Source organism: Mchenga conophoros, linkage group LG11 (genome assembly GCF_057382185.1).
Source record: "Mchenga conophoros isolate Kocher_MC1m ecotype Shallow Benthic linkage group LG11, M_conophoros_male_GT1.1, whole genome shotgun sequence".
Taxonomy (NCBI): domain Eukaryota; kingdom Metazoa; phylum Chordata; class Actinopteri; order Cichliformes; family Cichlidae; genus Mchenga; species Mchenga conophoros.
In genome coordinates, this window is record NC_140536.1 from 26,281,605 (window position 1) to 26,301,246 (window position 19,642).

At 45.0% G+C, this 19,642-nt stretch overlaps 3 protein-coding genes across 5 annotated transcripts; 1 reads left to right on the forward strand and 2 right to left on the reverse strand.

Annotated features, from left to right (window-relative positions):
• Nucleotides 1–20: 20 nt before the first annotated feature.
• Nucleotides 21–19,639, reverse strand: cyp11c1 (cytochrome P450, family 11, subfamily C, polypeptide 1). Of its 2 annotated transcripts, XM_085291970.1 has the most exons (9): nucleotides 19,221–19,630; nucleotides 18,976–19,131; nucleotides 17,558–17,772; nucleotides 16,181–16,384; nucleotides 15,907–16,088; nucleotides 15,634–15,800; nucleotides 1,439–1,517; nucleotides 1,130–1,336; nucleotides 21–265 (listed from the first exon to the last, which is right to left on the reverse strand). In XM_085291970.1, the coding sequence occupies exons 1-9, from the start codon at nucleotides 19,511–19,513 to the stop codon at nucleotides 155–157; spliced, it is 1,614 nt and encodes a 537-aa protein (XP_085148096.1). In that variant the 5' UTR covers nucleotides 19,514–19,630; the 3' UTR covers nucleotides 21–154. The 2 variants fall into 2 exon arrangements, with proteins under 2 accessions (XP_085148096.1, XP_085148097.1); XM_085291971.1 differs by lacking the exons at nucleotides 21–265; nucleotides 1,130–1,336; nucleotides 1,439–1,517 and adding an exon at nucleotides 8,207–8,411 and having other exon boundaries at nucleotides 19,221–19,639.
• Nucleotides 1,600–5,966, reverse strand: LOC146564290 (uncharacterized). 2 transcript variants are annotated; one of them, XM_085291972.1, is made up of 5 exons: nucleotides 5,816–5,966; nucleotides 5,390–5,481; nucleotides 4,817–5,011; nucleotides 4,652–4,728; nucleotides 1,600–4,402 (listed from the first exon to the last, which is right to left on the reverse strand). In XM_085291972.1, exons 1-5 carry the CDS (start codon nucleotides 5,964–5,966, stop codon nucleotides 3,763–3,765), a joined length of 1,155 nt encoding a protein of 384 aa, XP_085148098.1. In that variant the 3' UTR covers nucleotides 1,600–3,762. The 2 variants fall into 2 exon arrangements, with proteins under 2 accessions (XP_085148098.1, XP_085148099.1); XM_085291973.1 differs by lacking the exon at nucleotides 5,390–5,481 and having other exon boundaries at nucleotides 5,816–5,964.
• On the forward strand, nucleotides 12,418–16,076 carry LOC146564291 (uncharacterized; the record flags this gene model as incomplete). Its single annotated transcript, XM_085290622.1, has 2 exons — nucleotides 12,418–12,939; nucleotides 13,034–16,076. Coding segments are annotated over 2 exons (1,566 nt in total), but the record flags the coding sequence as incomplete, so codon positions are not given.
• Nucleotides 19,640–19,642: the final 3 nt, after the last annotated feature.

The window sequence follows — 19,642 nt, forward strand, 5'->3', positions numbered from 1 at the left end:
TTATTTATCTTCATTCCAATGCAAAGTGTGTAAGGACGCTTAAAAAGCTCTTTATTAGGAATAATCGGAAATAAATTATTAAAGCGCGCAAACCCTACGTGATTAAACTTGTCAAATGGTAACAGCATGACTCTCCTCTGAGCATGTGTGTGTGTCAGAGCTTGCTGAAAGTAATCCTCGGCGGAGTCTCGGGCTGGAGGATGAGGGTGACTGTGGTGTTGAGGTCCTCTGAGGACGGCACGCTGAGATGGAAGCTAAGCAGGATCTAGACATGCAGAGAGGGAGGAGGCAGGAGAGTGGAGGGGTGGAAGCATCAAGAAAGAGAGGAAGAGAGAGCAGAGACGTTTACAGGGATTAAAATCATGCTACAGTGAGGGGCGGAATAGAAATAGGTGTATCTGCTCAAAATGCTACTTAGATTTTTTTCGTTTCTCTTCGGGTGAACTATAATTTAGTGAAACAAACTTTACTTCGCATTTATTTGAGAGATTTTCTTACTGGTTGAATAAACATATTCCATCTAAAGTTTTAGGATTTGAAAACAGTGTTAAACTTTACAATTTATTTTTTTCCTCCATTGATCACCCTGTTTCCATGAAACATGAACCAATGAAGTTGCCCAACACTGCAGGAGGTTTCTTGTTATTAAAAGGGAGTTTTTCTTTCCCACTGTTGCAAATTGTTTGCCTGTAGTGATTGTTGATTGTTGGAGTTTCTCTGTTTTACTATAGGGCCTTCACCTTACAATATTAAGCACCTTGAGTCAGCTGTTCTTATGGTTTGGAACTATATAAATTCAAGTGTATTGAATTGAACTTGTTTATAACTAATGTTTATAACTATTAATGTAGCTATTATCTTCACTGTAGCCAGTAATGTAAAGTGGTCCTTATAGGGAACCGAATCATTAATTCACTGCAAAACAATGACTTATAAAGCACTGAGTGAACTGAAGTCTTCTATTCTTTTAAATGCACAGCTTTTACTTCTTACCAGCCTTATAACTGAGCTCTCATGTTTCCACTTCTTCCTGTCCTCTTGCATCATTGTCCTTTCACTTTCATCCCATCCCAAAACTTGCTTTCTTGCTTCCTTACTCTTCCCCTTTCACTTTTTTGCTGTCACTCACATGCATGAGAAAAAGTTGCATCTCGCTCTCAGCAATCCTCCTCCCGACACACTGCCTCGCCCCGAAGCCAAATGCCAGTGAGCGAAATCCTGCGGCTTCCACCCTTTGGCCCTCTTCTCTGCTCCACCGGCTGGGGTCAAAGCGCAGTGGATCCTCAAACACTTTTTCACTTCTCCCCATTGGGTAAATACAGGCCTGGACCAAAGTCTGAGGAGAATTTACCACCAAACGCATGTTAGTCAGATGAATGTATATGAATGTCTATGTGAGTGCAACAGAAAGAATCAGAGTTACAGTCCAAACACTCACCCCAGCAGGTATGTGGTAGTTCTGGAGAACGATGTCTCTGACTGGATACCGCTGCACTGTAATTCCCACCGGGTACAACCTAAACCAAAAGCAATCCAGACATTGAAAGCTTAAAATTTCTGACACATTACCTTTGAATCCTCCATTAGTTGAGTTGTCTGACATAATCAAGATTTCTGGTAATCAATTCTCATTTAGGTGCCTTTTGATAAACACAGACACTCAGACAGTTGATGATTTTTTTTTCCATACATGAGTTGAAGGAAAAATTAGTTTCTTCTTGTCTAGATATAATATGTGTCATACATTAATTACTGTACAATATTCCTGTGTGAAATTTCCAGTGACAACTTTTGATTATTATTTAGACAGGAGAAGAAATACTCCGAGCATTGCTATGTCCCACTTTGTTCAGCTTCAGCCAAATTTAATGGCATACTAAGTTTTCATGCCTTTCCGACCCATTCCGACTTGAGAAGACAATGGCCGGTAAACATACGCCGGGATCATTTCACGATCACCTCTCACACCAGGGTCTGCTGCAGACACTTTGCCAGTGATCAACTCATAGAGCCAACAACCCTCGATGGTCGAAGGAGGCTTATTAAAGGTGCTGTACCAACACTTTTTGAGTGGAATGGCTATAAAGTTGAACCACCGCGGCGTAGTGTTTGGGAGAGAACGGAGCGACGCCCTGAACTAGTTCCTCCTGACGATCAAGAAGAGCAAAGTCTTACAAGAGATCATGACTACTGCTCAGTCCCTGAGCCGTCTGCATTGGACATATCTGCATCAGCTGCAGAAGACCTGTCCAAAGACGTGGAGACTCTGAGGAAGGAAATACAGGAGTTACGTGTCCAGCGAGAATTTGGGTTACAGCGTTTTGCTGGCTCCGACACCCGATTCTATACCAGGTACACCTAAGTTCTATTCAAGCTAACTGTTTAAAATATACCAAGGTCACCATCAGTTAAATTTCGAAAGTTTTTCCAGTCTTAATGAAAACAAAATAGATATTTACTTTTCATCTCTAATCTGTATGCTGGTTCGGTTAGTGACAAGGAACTATTCAAACAATCAGGCATTGCTGAGAAGTTGACTGAAGACATGGCAGTGATGGTAGATAAGGGGTTCCTAATCACTGATTGTTGTAAATGCAAAGTGTACTGCCCACCTTTTCTATCTAAGCAGAAGCAGATGCCAGCATACCAGGTTAAGGAGACGCAGGCCATAGCCAGACTCAGGGTACATGTGGAGCGAGTCATTAGGAGGATCAAACAGAACAAACTTTTTGATAGCATCATTACCATGTCACATGTTTATAATATCAACCAACTGTTTGCAGTGGCATGTATGCTGTCAAATTACCAGAACACAGCATTAGTTAAAAAATGGGTTAAGTGAGACAAGATGGATTTTTCCCAAGACACCAGTGCCAGTAACTTATGGAAAATGACCTGCAGCTGAGGCCACTACAGTTGCATTTCTTCCTTCTCAGCTGACAATACTTGATTACAGAACTGGTACTTGAGTGCTGATAGTTGAGTTTCAGTTATTGATAATTCAAATTCATTGCAAATGTTTAATTATATTACTATATTACTATTCAGATTCAACAAAACTGTTTATCAAAATTATAAAGTAAATCACTAAATCGTTTTAAAATCATAAGTGACATTGAGCTTTTGGAACATCAAAAATACCATTTGTCATTTTCTACAGTTCAGTTGTGTTATTGTCTAAATGTATATCAGTATGCTAGGCATGGAGTTTTAAATACTTACCATGTAAATAAGTTCTGCACAAATTCAACGTTTTAATGTGTGTTTTTAAAAATTTAATTGATGCCATTGCTTAAATAACAGTTTATTGATGTCACATAAAAGTAACATGTAACAACAAAAGAATTCATGAAATATATTGAAAATAAAACATCAGTTATTTTGTTCCAGCCAGCCTGAAGGATCTGTTTTTCTTTTTGCTATGTTTTCACTGTTCATTTTTTCAAACACAGGTATCTTGGCATATATATGTAAAAAAAGAAATAGTCTGCCTTTTCTCTGATTGCATTGTGCACATCTGTATCCATGTATATTCTTTGCACTAGGTAGTCCTCTTGTGCCCACACAACAAAGTCACACCACTGCATCCCACTGATGAGCAGTTGTCCTTGCACTTGCCAGTAATATGCGTGGCTCTTTTTTAGTTTAGGGGTACCACATTCCATCTGCACATATTTGCAGTCAATAAAGTTTTGTACATTGGGACATTTGAATTCGACGAAGCCAAACTGGGGGTATTCATTGGGGTCAAAAACAACACCATCAGGAGATGCAGCAAGCAATGGGGTGAATGACCAGACCACAGGGTGAGTAGTTAACATTCATTAGCCTACTATACTCTGCTGCTATTGCAGGCTCCATCTCAGTTCCTCTCCTCATGTCTGCTGTCTGCCTTGTTCCCTTCAATATACGCTGTGCTAGTGACTCGGCCGAGCTCTGGCCTCTGACGTGACACACCTCCCGAAACCTAGAGGCAGTCACTCTGGGCCTGCGGAGCTGATGCCACTCAGACGAAGAGCTTTGCTCACGTGTAGCTTCCTCTATTTTGTGAGCCATTTCCAGAGTTACAGACAAGCTTTTCAGATGCAGAAGCTCTTCTTCTGAGCACACAAACACACAATCTGATGGCAAGATGTCATACCCCTCCAGAGGCAAGTGCGGTGTTGGTGGTGCATCGCGGTGTAGTGTGATGTACCGGGTTGTCAAAACCGGCTGCTGATATGACAGAACACTGCCCTCCTGCACCAGCCCAAAGGCACTTTCCACAAGGGGCTTGTCAGGTCTCATGTTCATTGTGGTCACAAGTGGCCTGTCCTCAATATTAAATTTTGCATATGCCTCCGTTATTCTGAACAAGCAGGGATCTGGTAACGGACCCACCATGCCTCTGTAGAAGCCACTCCTAAAGAAAACATCAATGACACTAATGTAAGGAAGAAGGTTGTTATACTGAACAACAACTAAACTAAAAGGTGTAAAACAGTGGTGCATAAGTTAGAGACTGGGATGTATATGTACATGACTGAGTTAGCCGTCTTCAGAAAGTGTAATGTTGTATGTAAATTAATACCTATTCTGACACATGTATGTATGAAAAAAATAGCAACATACATTTGTAACACGTGAAACCAAATTTTACAAATGTAATTACCGTACTCCAGTCTGGGCCATCCTATTTGGTACCGGCTTAGTGAAGATCATGGAGTTGATGGGTCCTGGCTTCACACCCTAACAGAAGACACATTTACTATGGATGGTGTTGCTGTTCATATGTAAACATGGACTAATTCAAAAACTTTAACCTCATTTAAATTACCACTGTCCGTGGCTTGTGCCATTGCTGTTCAGATTCCGTGCAGCTATGCACAGGGGGGACAACCGGCACTCTGAGTTGTGAGTAGTGTGCTGTTTGGAAGAGCAGTGCCACTGTGTGATTGCACATAACAGCGCCTGCCACACAGGAGCACTGGCTATGTGTCAGTATCACCGGCGATGAATCCAGAAGCTTAATCTAAGAAGAAAGAACGAAAATTAAAAATGTAACATCTTCATGGAAGAGCCGAACAGGAACATAGTTCAGTGTTATGGTTACGCACCCTCCTGAATGCTTAGTGTTTCCTTCTCTTCCTATTAAAACAACTTAACCATGCTTGATAACTGTAATAACTTAGATTGTGTATATTTGCAGTATTAACTTGTTGTCAAATGTTTCTGATCACCCAAACACACGTTGATTTAACTATCTGACTAGTCAAATTAGGAGTGATAAAGCAGGGAGACAAGGAAAACATTCAAGTTGATGGGCCTTTAGGAATGAACTTAACTAATGCTTAAATGAACTGAACCCCACTGAACGGGGATTAACAACTTTGCACAGCTTCCTGCCTACACTTAGTCTGTGTGGTGCCTCACTCTTCCTCATTGACCTGTAGCACAGGGCTCTCACACCGACCTCCCCTGACAACCTGTCTTTATTGGACACTGAATAAAGATACAAGTACCATTAGCATTATTTCTGTATTACTCATTTCAGCATGTCTTAAACATATATATTTTACACTTAGCAAGAGTAGCATTAGGTAGTTAACTACCTCCATAGTTAGCCAACTACCTAACGCCATTATAACAGTGTCTAACTACAAAAGTGACATTAGTTAAGAAAACCTCAACTATAGTTTAGGACGACATAAAACACCGTTTAAGAAAACATGTAATGTAGAGAACTGACATCAAATGAAGGACATAGCGGAGTAACGTAGTGTTTGCATTTGACGTTAGCTAGCGTTTCTTTGTCGGTTAATTTACGTTTTCTTACCTTCGTAGTTGTGTATATATGATGCAGCATATAACTTAAATCCTTTATCTAATTTGCTGGCGGGGGTAGTCGTCACTCTGCAAATCCGATGAACATCGGTGATGTTCAATTTTGGGAGCTCTTGTAGGCAGCGAGTGTAGAACGTCGCCATGGTTTAACCGCACCGGAAGCACTGGGGCAGGACTACATAGAACGCGGAAGTGTTAGTGCAAGTAGTCCATTCTGTTGTTTGTTTTGAACCTCCATTGTTTTGATTCAAATTCCATTGTTTTGATTCAAATTCTGTTGTTTTCATTCAAATTCCATTGTTTTGATTCAAATTCTGTTCTGTTCATTCAAATTCCGTTGTTTTAATTCAAATTTCATTGTTTTGATTCAAATTCTGTTGTTTTCATTCAAATGCTTTTGTTTTCATTCTAATTCTACTCTTTTTATTCAAATTCTATTGTTTGTTTTAGAATTCTGTTGCTTTCATTCAAACTCTGTTCTATACATTCTAATTCCGTTGTTTTCATTCTAATTCTGTTCTGTTCATTCAAATTCCGTTCTTTTCATTAAAATTCTGTTGTTTTCATGTTAATTCCGTTGTTTTCATTCTAATTCTGTTGTTTTGATTCAAATTCCATTGTTTTCATTCTAATTCTGTTGTTTGTTTTAAACTTCCATTGTTTTCATTCAAATTCTGTTCTGTTCATTCAAATTCCGTTCTTTTCATTCAAATTCCGTTCTTTTCATTCAAATTCCGTTCTTTTCATTCAAATTCCGTTCTTTTCATTCAAATTCCGTTCTTTTCATTCAAATTCCGTTCTTTTCATTCAAATTCTGTTCTTTTCATTCAAATTCTGTTGTTTTCATGTTAATTCCGTTGTTTTCATTCTAATTCTGTTGTTTGTTTTAAACTTCCATTGTTTTCATTCAAATTCCTTTGTTTTGATTCAAATTCTGTTCTGTACATTCTAATTCCGTTCTTTTCATTCAAATTCATTTCATTCAAATTCAAATTCTTTTCATTCAAATTCATTTTTAAACTCTTACTACTTCCACATACATTGACATAGAGCCACCATTCAAACTTTAAAACGAAGACAAGACTTTTAGCAGTTCAGCACTTTTGTTTTCAGGTTAAATTCGGGTTGTTTTTTTTTTTTTATCTCATTCAAGATTTTTAACTTAAATTCAGTAATTAATTCATTTCAGTGCATACATTCAGATTCAAGCATTCACACTGCAGTTTCTTCAGAAAATGCACTTTCACATTCACACAATTTTGATTCAAATTGGGGAAAAAAAATGGAAAAAGGCCGCTGTGTAATCCATTCATTTCAACAAAGTAACTGTATTCTAATTATCGCTGCTTAAACAGTAACTGTAGCAGAATACAGTTACTCATATTTTGTATTTTAAATACCTAAGGCGGGTACAGGTATTCCATTACTCCCCAACACTGGCCGCAAATAACATTAATTAGTAATTGCCAATTGATAACAGCAACTTTTCACCAGATACTCGGTGCTTTTTGAGGTAATGTAAGGTAAACTGTTAACAAAAACTGTTTCTGAGTTTGTCTAACTCTAACAGATATTTTCATTGTTTAAAATTGGCATAGATGTACTTAATTAAAGAGGGCAGCGTTTCTCTGTATGTACACAAGCTTCAATAATTTTCTCACTTTAATGAAACTTGTGAAAAAAAAGAAATGTCTTCATGCCTCTCTAATTTTATTCTATTGTCTTTCGCTTTACATATTCATGTGTAAATTTGTTCTTCTCACCTGTTTCGCATGTCTTTAGTATTCAGCACAACCTTGTTTTCTGTTATGCACATAACATAATATCATAGCCAGAAGTAGAGATTAGAGGTCACCATCTTTATATTCTTTTAAACAGAAGCAAACACTTTAACAAATTATTTTTATGTATTATGGATGTGACACAGTATTTTTTTCATTTTGTTTAAGGAATAAGTCTTTATAATAAAAATTATTATTTGCTGTATTTTACAAAGGCATAATTGTCATTAATTGTAACAATGAAACAGCGGTGATCAGCAGTGACTTATTGAAGAAGCATAGGACCTTTAGTTCAAGGAACATTTTTCACTTATCTAGAATGTTCTTTAAAGCCACCAAAAACTTGGCAAATCAGTCCTCTTGTTTTTGAAAAACAATGGCCGTTTTTACATATAAAACTAGACTGGCCGATGGCGCATTATGGCAGCCTCGCTTTTGTCAGTCTGCCCCAGGGCAGCTGTGGCTACAACTGTAGCTTGCCTCCACCAGTGAGTGAATGAATAGTGGAATTGTACAGCACTTTGAGGGCCCCAAAAAGCGCCATATAAATGCAATCCATTATTATTATTATTATTATTATTATTATTATTATTATTAAAAATTCAATTCAATTCAGTTTTATTTATATAGCGCCAAATCACAACAAAAGTCGCCTCAAGGCGCTTCATAGGTACAGCGAAAAACCCAACAATCATATGACCCCCTATGAGCAAGCACTTTGGCGACAGTGGGAAGGAAAAACTCCCTTTTAACAGGAAGAAACCTCCGGCAGAACCAGGCTCAGGGAGGGGCGGCCATCTGCTGCGACTGGTTGAGGTGAGAGAAGGAAAACAGGATGAAAGACATGCTGTGGAAGAGAGACAGAGGTTAATAACAGATATGATTCAATGCCGAGAGGTCTATTAATACATAGTGAGTGAGAAAGGTGACTGGAAAGGAAAGGAAAAACTCAATGCATCATGGAAATCCCCGGCAGCCTACGTCTATTGCAGCATAACTAAGGGAGGATTCAGGGTCACTTGGTCCAGCCCTAACTATATGCTTTAGCAAAAAGGAAAGTTTTAAGCCTAATCTTGAAAGTAGAGATAGTGTCTGTCTCCCGAATCCAAACTGGAAGCTGGTTCCACAGAAGAGGGGCCTGAAAACTGAAGGCTCTGCCTCCCATTCTACTTTTAAATACTCTAGGAACAACAAGTAGGCCTGCAGAGCGAGAGCGAAGTGCTCTAATAGGGTGATATGGTACTACAAGGTCATTAAGATAAGACGGGGCCTGATTATTTAAGACCTTGTGTGTGAGGAGCAGGATTTTGAATTCAATTCTGGATTTAACAGGAAGCCAATGAAGGGAAGCCAAAACAGGAGAAATATGCTCTCTCTTTCTGGTCCCTGTCAGTACTCTTGCTGCAGCATTGTGGATTAGCTGAAGGCTTTTTAGGGAGTTTTTAGGACATTCTGATAATAATGAATTACAGCAGTCCAGCCTGGAAGTAATAAATGCATGAACTAGTTTTTTAGCGTCACTAAGAGACAGGAGATTTCTAACTTTAGAGACATTGCGCAAATGGAAGAAAGCAGTCTTACATATTTGTTTCATATGTGCGTTGAAGGACATGTCCTTGTCAAAAATGACTCCAAGGTTCCTCACAGCGTTACCGGAGGCCAAGGTAATGCCATCCAGAATAAGAATCTGGTTAGATACCATATTTCTAAGATTTTCAGGGCTGTTACGTTTCGGTGTTGTCAGTGTGTTCTTTTTGGCGTGACTGTTATGTGTTTCCTGTTTTACTTTGAAAGTCTGTGTTATCTTAGTCTTTTCAGTTTACGTTTCCCTGTCTCGTCAGTTCTGAGTTGCCCCAGCTGTGTTTCCCTCTTGTTGTCCATTTTCCTGATTGCTCCCTCTAGGTATTTAAACCCTGTGTTTCAGTGTGTCATGGTCGCGATCTCCCCCGTGTTGTAAATAGTTTGGTGTTTTGTTGTAAATAAATAGTTTGTTGTAAATAGATTTGTCGATACTTTCGTTTCGGGATTTTGGTGGTGAGCTTTAGTGGGGGGTTTTTGTGTGTGTGTGTTTTTTTTTTCCTTTATTTTTACTTTTTTCGTGTTGCACTCCGGTTGCCTAGGCCGGGGTGTAACATATGGGGGCTCGTCCGGGATTGCCTTCGCTGGGGGGTCCGGGGACCGCCCCAGCCTTTGTCGTCGCTGGAGGGTCCGTGGGACCGCTCCAGCCTTCATCCGCCTTCGCTGGAGGGTCCGTGGGACTGCTCCAGCCTTCATCCGCCTTCGCTGGAGGGTCCGAGGGACCGCTCCAGCCTTCGTCGTCTGCTGGAGGGTCAGTGGGACCGCTCCAGCCTTCATCATCTTCGTCTGCCTTCGCTTCAGCTGTCCGTCTCCGCTGGAGGGTCCGAGGGACCGCTCCAGCCTTCATCCGCCTTCGCTGGAGGGTCCGACGGACCGCTCCAGCCTTCGTCGTCTGCTGGAGGGTCAGTGGGACCGCTCCAGCCTTCATCAGCTTCGTCTGCCTTCGCTGAGGGGAGGGTCCGTGGGACCGCCCCAGCCTTTGTCGTCGCTGGAGGGTCCGTGGGACCGCTCCAGCCTTCATCCGCCTTCGCTGGAGGGTCCGTGGGACCGCTCCAGCCTTCGTCGTCTGCTGGAGGGTCAGTGGGCCCGCTCCAGCCTTCATCAGCTTCGTCTGCCTTCGCTGAGGGGAGGGTCCGTGGGACCGCCCCAGCCTTTGTTGTCGCTGGAGGGTCCGTGGGACCGCTCCAGCCTTCATCCGCCTTCGCTGGAGGGTCCATGGGACCGCTCCAGCCTTCGTCGTCTGCTGGAGGGTCAGTGGGACCGCTCCAGCCTTCATCGGCTTCGTCTGTCTGGATCAAACTTTTCACTTGGTGTTAAATGTTTGATTTTTGGGTGGGGGGAACTGTTACGTTTCGGTGTTGTCAGTGTGTTCTTTTTGGCGTGACTGTTATGTGTTTCCTGTTTTACTTTGAAAGTCTGTGTTATCTTAGTCTTTTCAGTTTACGTTTCCCTGTCTCGTCAGTTCTGAGTTGCCCCAGCTGTGTTTCCCTCTTGTTGTCCATTTTCCTGATTGCTCCCTCTAGGTATTTAAACCCTGTGTTTCAGTGTGTCATGGTCGCGATCTCCCCCGTGTTGTAAATAGTTTGGTGTTTTGTTGTAAATAAATAGTTTGTTGTAAATAGATTTGTCGATACTTTCGTTTCGGGATTTTGGTGGTGAGCTTTAGTGGGGGGTTTTTGTGTGTGTGTGTTTTTTTTTTTTTTTTCCTTTATTTTTACTTTTTTCGTGTTGCACTCCGGTTGCCTAGGCCGGGGTGTAACAGGGCCGAGTACAATAACCTCAGTTTTATCTGAATTAAGAAGCAGAAAGTTAGCGGCCATCCAGGTCTTTATGTCTTTAAGACATTCCTGCAGTTTAACTAATTGTGTGTTACCTGGCTTCATGGATAGATAGACCTGGGTGTCATCTGCATAGCAGTGAAAATGTATGCTATGTCTTCTAATGATGCTGCCTAAGGGAAGCATGTATAATGTAAACAGAATTGGTCCTAGCACTGAACCCTGTGGAACTCCATAATTAACCTCAGTGTGTGAAGAGGACTCTCCATTTACATGCACAAATTGGAGTCTATTACCGGTAGATAGATATGATACAAACCACTGCAGTGCAGTACCTGTAATACCTGCAGCATGTTCTAATCGCTCTAATAGGATATTATGGTCGACAGTATCGAATGCTGCACTAAGGTCTAGCAGGACAAGCACAGAGATGAGTCCACTGTCAGAGGCCATAAGATCATTTGTAACCTTCACTAAAGCTGTTTCTGTGCTGTGATAGCTGTTTGACAACTACTCTTTCAAGGATTTTTGATATGAAAGTGTCAGGGTCCTGGGACTGGGCGACCCAGGATCCCTGAGCAGTCATGTATTATATTATTATTATTATTATTATTGTTGTGTATTTTGGTGTTGCTCCCCCTTCCCTGTGCTTGTGTATATGTGTGTGTGGGTGGCTGAGCACTTGTTTATAGGCGGCGTCAGGCCTGGAGGGTGTGGCCCTGCAAGGGGACTGGCCACACCCGAAGCCACACACCTGCTGCTGATCAGGCCTCGTCGGGGGAGCTACTTAAGAGAGTCTTGGAGCTCCCACCGATGCGGGATCATTGCTTGGGACTCCACGTTAGTTACCCAGTTTAGGTTTTGGTCGTGTAGTGTATGCCTGCCATTGTTCAGTGTCCTGACTGCTGCCGCTATTGTTTCCCGCAGGAGGAGCGTGGAGGGCTTAAGGAGCAGCGAGCACCGGGAGTGCAGACACGGGAGCAGAGAGCACTTGGAGGACACGACACGGGAGTCTGGGGAGAAACACGGGGATTTATTGTTATTTGATATCACCCTCTGTAAATAAACACTGTCTATACGTAGAGCACCGCGCCTGGGTCCTCCTTCCCCACTCCTTCCACGGTGTGCCATGCCACACCGTGACAGAATGATCCCGCCACGTATGGACCCAGCGGTCTCTGAGGAGAGGCTCAGGAGGGAGGTTATGGACAGGGTTTACAGACTCTGAGTTATGGTGGGAGAAGCCCGCGGAAGGTTTGCGTCGCGCCGTGGAGAGGCGGCTGCAGGAGACGCTTTTTAAATTTCCCTGGCTGGTTGACGACCTTAATCCTGTCGTCTTGGACTTCTTACTTTCCACCCTCCACCTCCACTCTCCTCCTCAGGCTGCTCACCGGCCCGGACAGCTGGTGGATTCACAGCCTGAGACGCCGGCCCCGACGTCTACACGAAAATGACGTTCGCGCCGCCGGCGTTCCTCACCGCAGCCACATCCACGGACATCTCAAGAGCCGGCTGTGGTGAGTAGTACGGACAATTTTCCATTTCCCTCACCATCTGTGTTTGTGTCTGCAGTGGACGAGCTAACGACGCAGGTAACGTCACCTTGGTCTGAGGTCGCTACACCACCCGCTGCTTCACCATCTGCAGCTGTACCTCCGCCACCGTTTCGTCTGCCTGCAGCCACCATCCTGATTTCTTTTTCACTGCCAGCTGCGGAGCCCTGCGAGCCGGAGCAGGAGCTCGGAGAGCCGGAGGAGCTCAGCGAGCTGGAGGAGCCCGCACCGCCAGCTGAGGAGCTCAGCGAGCTGGAGGAGCCCGCACCGCCAGCTGAGGAGCTCAGCGAGCTGGAGGAGCCCGCACCACCAGCTGAGGAGCTCAGCGAGCCGGAGGGGCTCAGCGAGCAGGAGGAGCTCAGCGGGCAGGAGGGGCTTAGCGAGCTGGAGGAGCCCGCACCGCCAGCTGAGGAGCTCAGCGAGCTGGTGGAGCTCAGTGAGCCGGAGGGGCTCAGCGAGCTGGAGGAGCCCGCACCGCCAGCTGAGGGGCTCAGCGAGCCGGAGCGGGAGCAGTGAGCAGGAGGGGCTCAGCGAGCCGGAGGAGCTCAGCGGGCAGGAGGGGCTTAGCGAGCTGGAGGAGCCCGCACCGCCAGCTGAGGAGCTCAGCGAGCTGGTGGAGCTCAGTGAGCCGGAGGGGCTCAGCGAGCCGGAGGAGCCCGCACCGCCAGCTGAGGGGCTCAGCGAGCCGGAGCGGGAGCAGTTCGGCGTGCCGGAGGAGCTCGGCGTGCCGGTGGAGCTAGTCGAGCCGGAGGAGCTCGGCGAGCCTGTGGAGCCCGCGCTGCCACCGGAGGAGCTCGGAGGTCCGGAGAGACCCGCTCAGCCTGAACTGGAGGTCGGCAAGTCAGACGGATCATCGCGTCTAGCGCGCCCTCCACGCCAGCTACGCCCAGCGCGTCTGCGTCAGCGACCGGCGCGTCAGCGACCGGCGTGTCATCGACCGGCGTGTCATCGGCCTTGTACCATACCTCGCCGTTGTTCACCGGAGCTGCGCCGCCGCCACTGGATTCGGGGCAGGCCGCCTGGGGAGCAGCGCCGCCGTCGTCGGACCCGGGACAGGCCGCCGGAGGGGCAGCAGCGCCGCCACCGCCACTGGATCCCGGGCAGGCCGCCTGGGGAGCAGCGCCGGCGCCGTCGGACCCGGGGCAGGCCGCCGGAGGAGCAGCAGCGCCGCCACCGCCACTGGATCCCGGGCAGGCCGCCTGGGGAGCAGCGCCGGCGCCGTCGGACCCAGGGCAGGCCGCCGGAGGAGCAGCAGCGCCGCCACCGCCACTGGATCCCGGGCAGGCCGCCTGGGGAGCAGCGCCGCCGTTACTGGACCCGGGACTCGCCACCGGAGGGGCAGCAGTGCCGCTGCCACTGGAGCTGTGGCAGGCCCCCGGAACTGTTTTGCTGCTGCTGCCGGACCCGTGGCCGTCCGCCGGAGCGGCAATGTCGCCGCCTTTGGACTCGAGGTAGGCCCCCTGAACTCTTTTGTTATGTTGATGGGCCGCCTGAGACTGTTTTGTGGCGTTTTTTCTTTTTGTTGCTCCGCTGCTGGATGCGCTGTCGGTCTCTGGGACGGTGACCTTGGGGGGGTTGTTTTCTTTGGTTGTTTTTGCTTGTTTTGATTCTGTGTAATCAATTATTGTAAATGTAAATGTTATCAGGAAATGATCAGACAGGAGAGGGTTTTCAGGAAACACTGTTAAATGTTCAGTTTCTATGCCATATGTTAACACAAGATCTAGAGTGTGATTAAAGTGGTGGGTGGGTTCTTTTACATTTTGAGAGAAGCCAATTGAGTCTAATAACAGATTAAATGCCATGTTGAGGCTGTCATTTTTAGCATCAACATGGATGTTAAAATCACCCACAATAATTATTTTATCTGAGCTGAGCACTACATCAGATAAAAAGTCTGAGGAATCAGACAGAAACTCTGTGTAAGGCCCAGGTGGACGATAGATGATAACAAGTAACACTGGTTTCTGAGTTTTACAGCTGGGTTGGACAAGGTTAAGCATCAGGTTTTCAAATGAATTAAAAGTCTGTCTTGGTCTTTCGTTAATTAATAGGCTGGTGTGAAAAATTGCTGCCACACCGCCCCCTCGGCCTGTGCTTCGGGATTTCTGGTAGTTAGACACAGTCTCAATGGAGATTTTTCAATGGGTTTTTGGGGGGTAGCAAGAGGAGAGAAGCTGCAGAGAGGCGTAAGACTGCAACTCTGCTTCCTGGTCCCAACTCTGGTCATATTTTGGGGGGTTTAATAAATTTGTCCATATTTCTAGAAATGAGAGCTGCTCCATCCAAAGTGGGATGGATGCCGTCTCTCCTAACAAGACCAGGTTTCCTCCAGAAGGTTTGCCAATTATCTATGAAGCCCACATCGTTTCTGGACTCCTCCAGAATGCCACATCAGTACGTGAGACTGCCAGGTGTTGTATATGCTTGTTTGTGCAAGGAGGAACAGGATGAGCACTGCCAGAGTTACAAAATGACTTCCAGCAGGTCACCGGTGTGAATGTCTCTGACTAAACAATCAGAAACCGACTTCATGAGAGTTGCCCGAGGGTCCGATGTCCTGCAGTGGGGCCTGTGCTGACTGCACAGAATGCCAGAATTGACAGGCCAATCACTGATGCCCTGTGTATTTCGCCATGAGAACATGTGACAGACATGTGCTCAGGGTGAACCTGAGAATCCATAGAAAACATTATACTGCCTGTAACATTGTTCAGCATTGACTGGTTTGGTGGTGGGTCAGTGATGCACTGCTCCAGATTAAGGAGATCTCCCAGTACACCATCCATCGTCTCATTAGGACCATGGGTACCAGCACATGGGGACAACATAAACTACAGAGTTTGAGATGCTGCAATGAAATTTTTGGCAAACATTCGTGGAAAAAACATACAGGAGTCACATGTCAGCAGATCCACAGTGCTTCAGAGTGACATGTGAATGAAAATATGTGAGCATTAGGACGTGTATTAGAGGTGCCCTCCACTGTGTGGGCACTGGAGACAGATGTAAGGACAGACTGCAGAGATGTGTATGTGTAGGTGCCGTTCTCATTTATTTTCCATGTGCAAACAAATGGATATAAGAGACCATGTGCAGTCAGATTCTTGACGTGTTTACCTGAGGACCTCTTTGATTGTGCCTTTAAGAAGTGGTGCCCCCTGCAGGGCTTTGTGAGGATCCCCACCAGCCTGTGCCCACGACACCCTCACCTGCTGCCTAACGCTCTCCTGCACCTCAGGGTTGCGTCCCAGCTCAAACAGAGCAAACTGCAGGGGTACTGCTGTCTGAAGAGAGGATAGGATGAGACGTGACACAGAATTAGGTATAGAGACCCAGGCTAAGTCAGGCTATCACACATATTGGCACACACACACACACCAACACACGCACCGTATCCACCCCTCCAGCCATCAGCTCAGTGATGTTGGCTTTGATGAGGTCCAAAGATAGCTGCCCTTTCTCCATGAGTTGCCCCAGAACTCCAGTGTACTGGCTTCCAGCAGTCCCAGCCGGAGATGCTCTATCCAGGGAGGTTGACAAGCGCTGGTACCCCCTCTGGATCCTCGCCTCCGCTGGAAGACAAACAGTCAGGTTGTGGAAGTGAAAGGACAAAGAAGCATGCTGATGCTGATATGACACTCTTGCGATTATGGCCCTTTCCTACCATGACTGAAGATGTGGTCCCAAGCAGTGGCGTGCTGGGTCCACAGGGGAGCACCCATGCGCAACAGTAAGCGAGGGGGCAGGTAGAGGAGAGGAGGAGTGGTTGTTAGCATTCGCTCCACGGCCAAGATGAACTTCTGAGATTCCAGGGAGGGGGATGAGGAGAAGAGGCCAATACGCTCTCCGTAGAGCACGTGGCAGCTAGCTAGAGAGGGAGGAAGGGAGGAAAAGAAAGAGGTATAGGCGGGTTAAGATGAGATAGATGACTGATGACCTAAAACATGAGCAAGCAAAGGACTTAAAAATAAATAAACTATTAAACTTCATGGAGGATTACATTGACCTTTGTCTTGAATGTCTCTATGTGTCATCAATTTATTAATCTTTTCCAAATAACAGTTAAACAATTTCAAAAATGCACTTTATTTTTTCTTATTTATGTAAAAACAAACAAAAACAGACCCCTTTTAATATAGATCTCCCCACGGTGCGCATGATGTTTCCCAATCAAACATGTTCAAGTTATATTAACACGACATCAGCGACTGGAGTAGAGTTTCTTACTCCGGCTTAGCACTTGGTTTCTTGTGCTGGGCTCCATTAGGAGCAGAGCAGCGTGACTCAAAGTCATCAGCTCTCCCCCCCTTCCCACTCGCATACACACAGATGCAAACAAGTGTACACTGAGTCATACAGGCTTTCACACTTGCGAACATGGAATACAGCAGATAGGCACATGAAAGGAGCAGACCTGCTGAAATAACGCTGGAGCTTTGATCATCTTTGTTGCCATTTCTATTTTTAAAGGTGCATGTTCTCTTTGACCTCCTACACCCAGAGTACGCTAAGAGACGCCTGGGGATAGGATGAGGTTCGGTTCTCATGTTAGGTGTGAATATTTTAGAATTAAAGGACAGAGAGAGCAGCAGCACTGATCTATTTGCGTTTTCTTCTTCTTATTATTCTTTTTTTGAAGATTTTAAAGAGGTGATGCTCCTGCAGATTGTGTAATTCCTCTGACGTCAGAAACTGGCGCAGCTTACATCAGCATTTGTGAGTCAATGCATAGACCTGATAGTTAGGCTGAATGAAAGCCTGTCAAAACGGGGAAGCGACATGAATCCGTGGCCTTCCATCCCTCGGGGCTTCAAGGTCGATCACTGCCGCATGAAAAATTAGACTTGACATTTATGGGATGTTTCTGTCAAACACCCATCATTTCACACCTCTCCACACTTTTCCAACATAGAAAAAGAAAGTCTACTTTTTTGGCTTCATTGTAAATAAACAGGAATTAATGAATACTCATTTTACAAGCTGTAAAATGACACTTAGAGATACACAAAGGTCTCATATCATGGGGCTGATGACCTCTAACCTTCCAGTGCAAAACGAAAAAGGTCAGGACTGGGATCGATGGTAAGAACGCATTTTCCCTTCTCTCCTCTTCCCTCCTTTTCCATTCTTGTCTGCAGCATTTGACAGAAATCCTTCGCCACCTCATCAAGGAGAGGGAGAAAGCGTTTTACTGCTGCACTCATCATCACCTCCTTGTTCAGCTGCAGACGGTCAGCTCTCCACTCTTCCCCATTCCTGTGGAGAGAAAGGTGCACGCTAAGCATTAAAATGAGCTTATTTCATATCTGCTCAGTCACTGTGAAATAAAATAAGGACATCGTGTTCAAGTCTGACTCCCAGTCAGACTTATCATTGTCTAAACATGAATTCAAAGAAAGCCAGATTGAGAGAAGTCTCTTTTTTTTGGTGCTTGACCTCTTCCCAACCACACGTCTACCTTTACCCAAACGTTGCAATAGTTAATATGCAACAAAGAAAGTTTTCATAGGACACGAGATAATCAGGTGCAAAAATAAGTACACCTTTACTGCTTCCATAGGAATGAGGAGTGAGCTGATCTGGAGCAGTCAGGTGTGTTAACACAATGCCACAGTCCTCCCAGGACTGGATGTCCCTGCAAATTCACCCCAAGGTCAGATTATGCAATGTTCACAGAAAAAAACCAAGAGATACATCTCGTCTCTATATCTAAAATATTGAATTAGAAAATGTCTGAATGCACTAATATTAGAACTTTTAAAAGGACCTTTATGTCAGAACCAACAACCGAACAACACACACAGTATAAGGATGTCTAGAGACCTCTTTTTGTGTATAATTTTAAATATTATATATAATCTCTATGGTGACCACAGCCTTTGCAGTGCGCTCCATTTAGTTGTTCTAATATTCCAATAAGAAATGAGAAAACTTCATCTTTTGCTTTAATTTTGCATTTTCTCCTTATAATTATAATCTCATTGGAAAAGCTGTTCTTTTAGGGCTGAAATTTCGCTGCATTTTGTTGTTGTTTTATGAACAACCTCAGTCTGCTTTTTAAAGTCATAATTATTGCTTGTTATCTGTGTTTCACACCAGAGTGCTGTACCTTCACAGTGATGTTTTACCATCTCTCAGTCAAATGTATGAGCAGGAAGCAACTAAGAAACTAAATGATGAACAAAAACTTTCCACGCCTGATTAAATTACCCCCCCACCCCCCAAAAGACACGATGATGGTACAAGTGATTACATTCATGTGCACACACCCACATGGAGTTGTTTCCATCCCTCGAGGGAACATTGAAATGATTTAGTCAAATTTTGACTCTTAAATTTTAATCAGTAGAATAATGGGATTTTACCCACGGAGGGGAGAGGAGTCTCCATCGTGTGACTGCTTGCACAGATGCATATCACCACTTCACGAGTAATTTAAAACACACATGTGGAACTGACTTGAGGAAGATGCCCTTGCTGTGGTTGCGTATTTCCCGGTGTGTCGCCCAGGGCTGCAGGGTCATCCGTCGGGGGTGCAGACCCTCTGACTTAAAGAGCTCACTGACGTCAGATGGGAGCATGATGTTCACGCTGCTTAGGGTGCCGAGCTTTTCTCTATTGCAGTCACACAGAGAGACAGAAAGGATATTTGGTAAGCACACGAACATACTGAAGAACGTTTTAAGCTTTAAACTTCCCTCTACCTGTAGATGGGTCCGAGCGTGTTGAAGGTCCTCTCCATGTGCTTGTGAAGCTGCTGGAAGCGATTTTCTCTCCAGAATTTCAGCAGGTTGAGCCATCCATTCCTCCCAGTGTGAGGGATCTCCTCAAAACTCCGCATCCCTTTCACTACTCTTTTCCCGCCTTCTAGCTTTCCATGCATCACAGTCCCTGCTGCAGTCACACAAAGACCCTTTTGAGGTGCAACACCAAAAAACACATTTCTGGACCCACAAGAGCCCTTCGCTTTGATACCCGCAGTCACTCGTGTGGACATGCTGGCTCTGGTCTGAGTGAGCTGTGCCAGGCGGTCTCATCCAGAGTTGTGACACTTCTTGTTTGGTGTCGTCTCTGCAGGGCTCATTCTTTCCCTCCTCCAACGCTAAAATTCACCCTTGAATGAGAT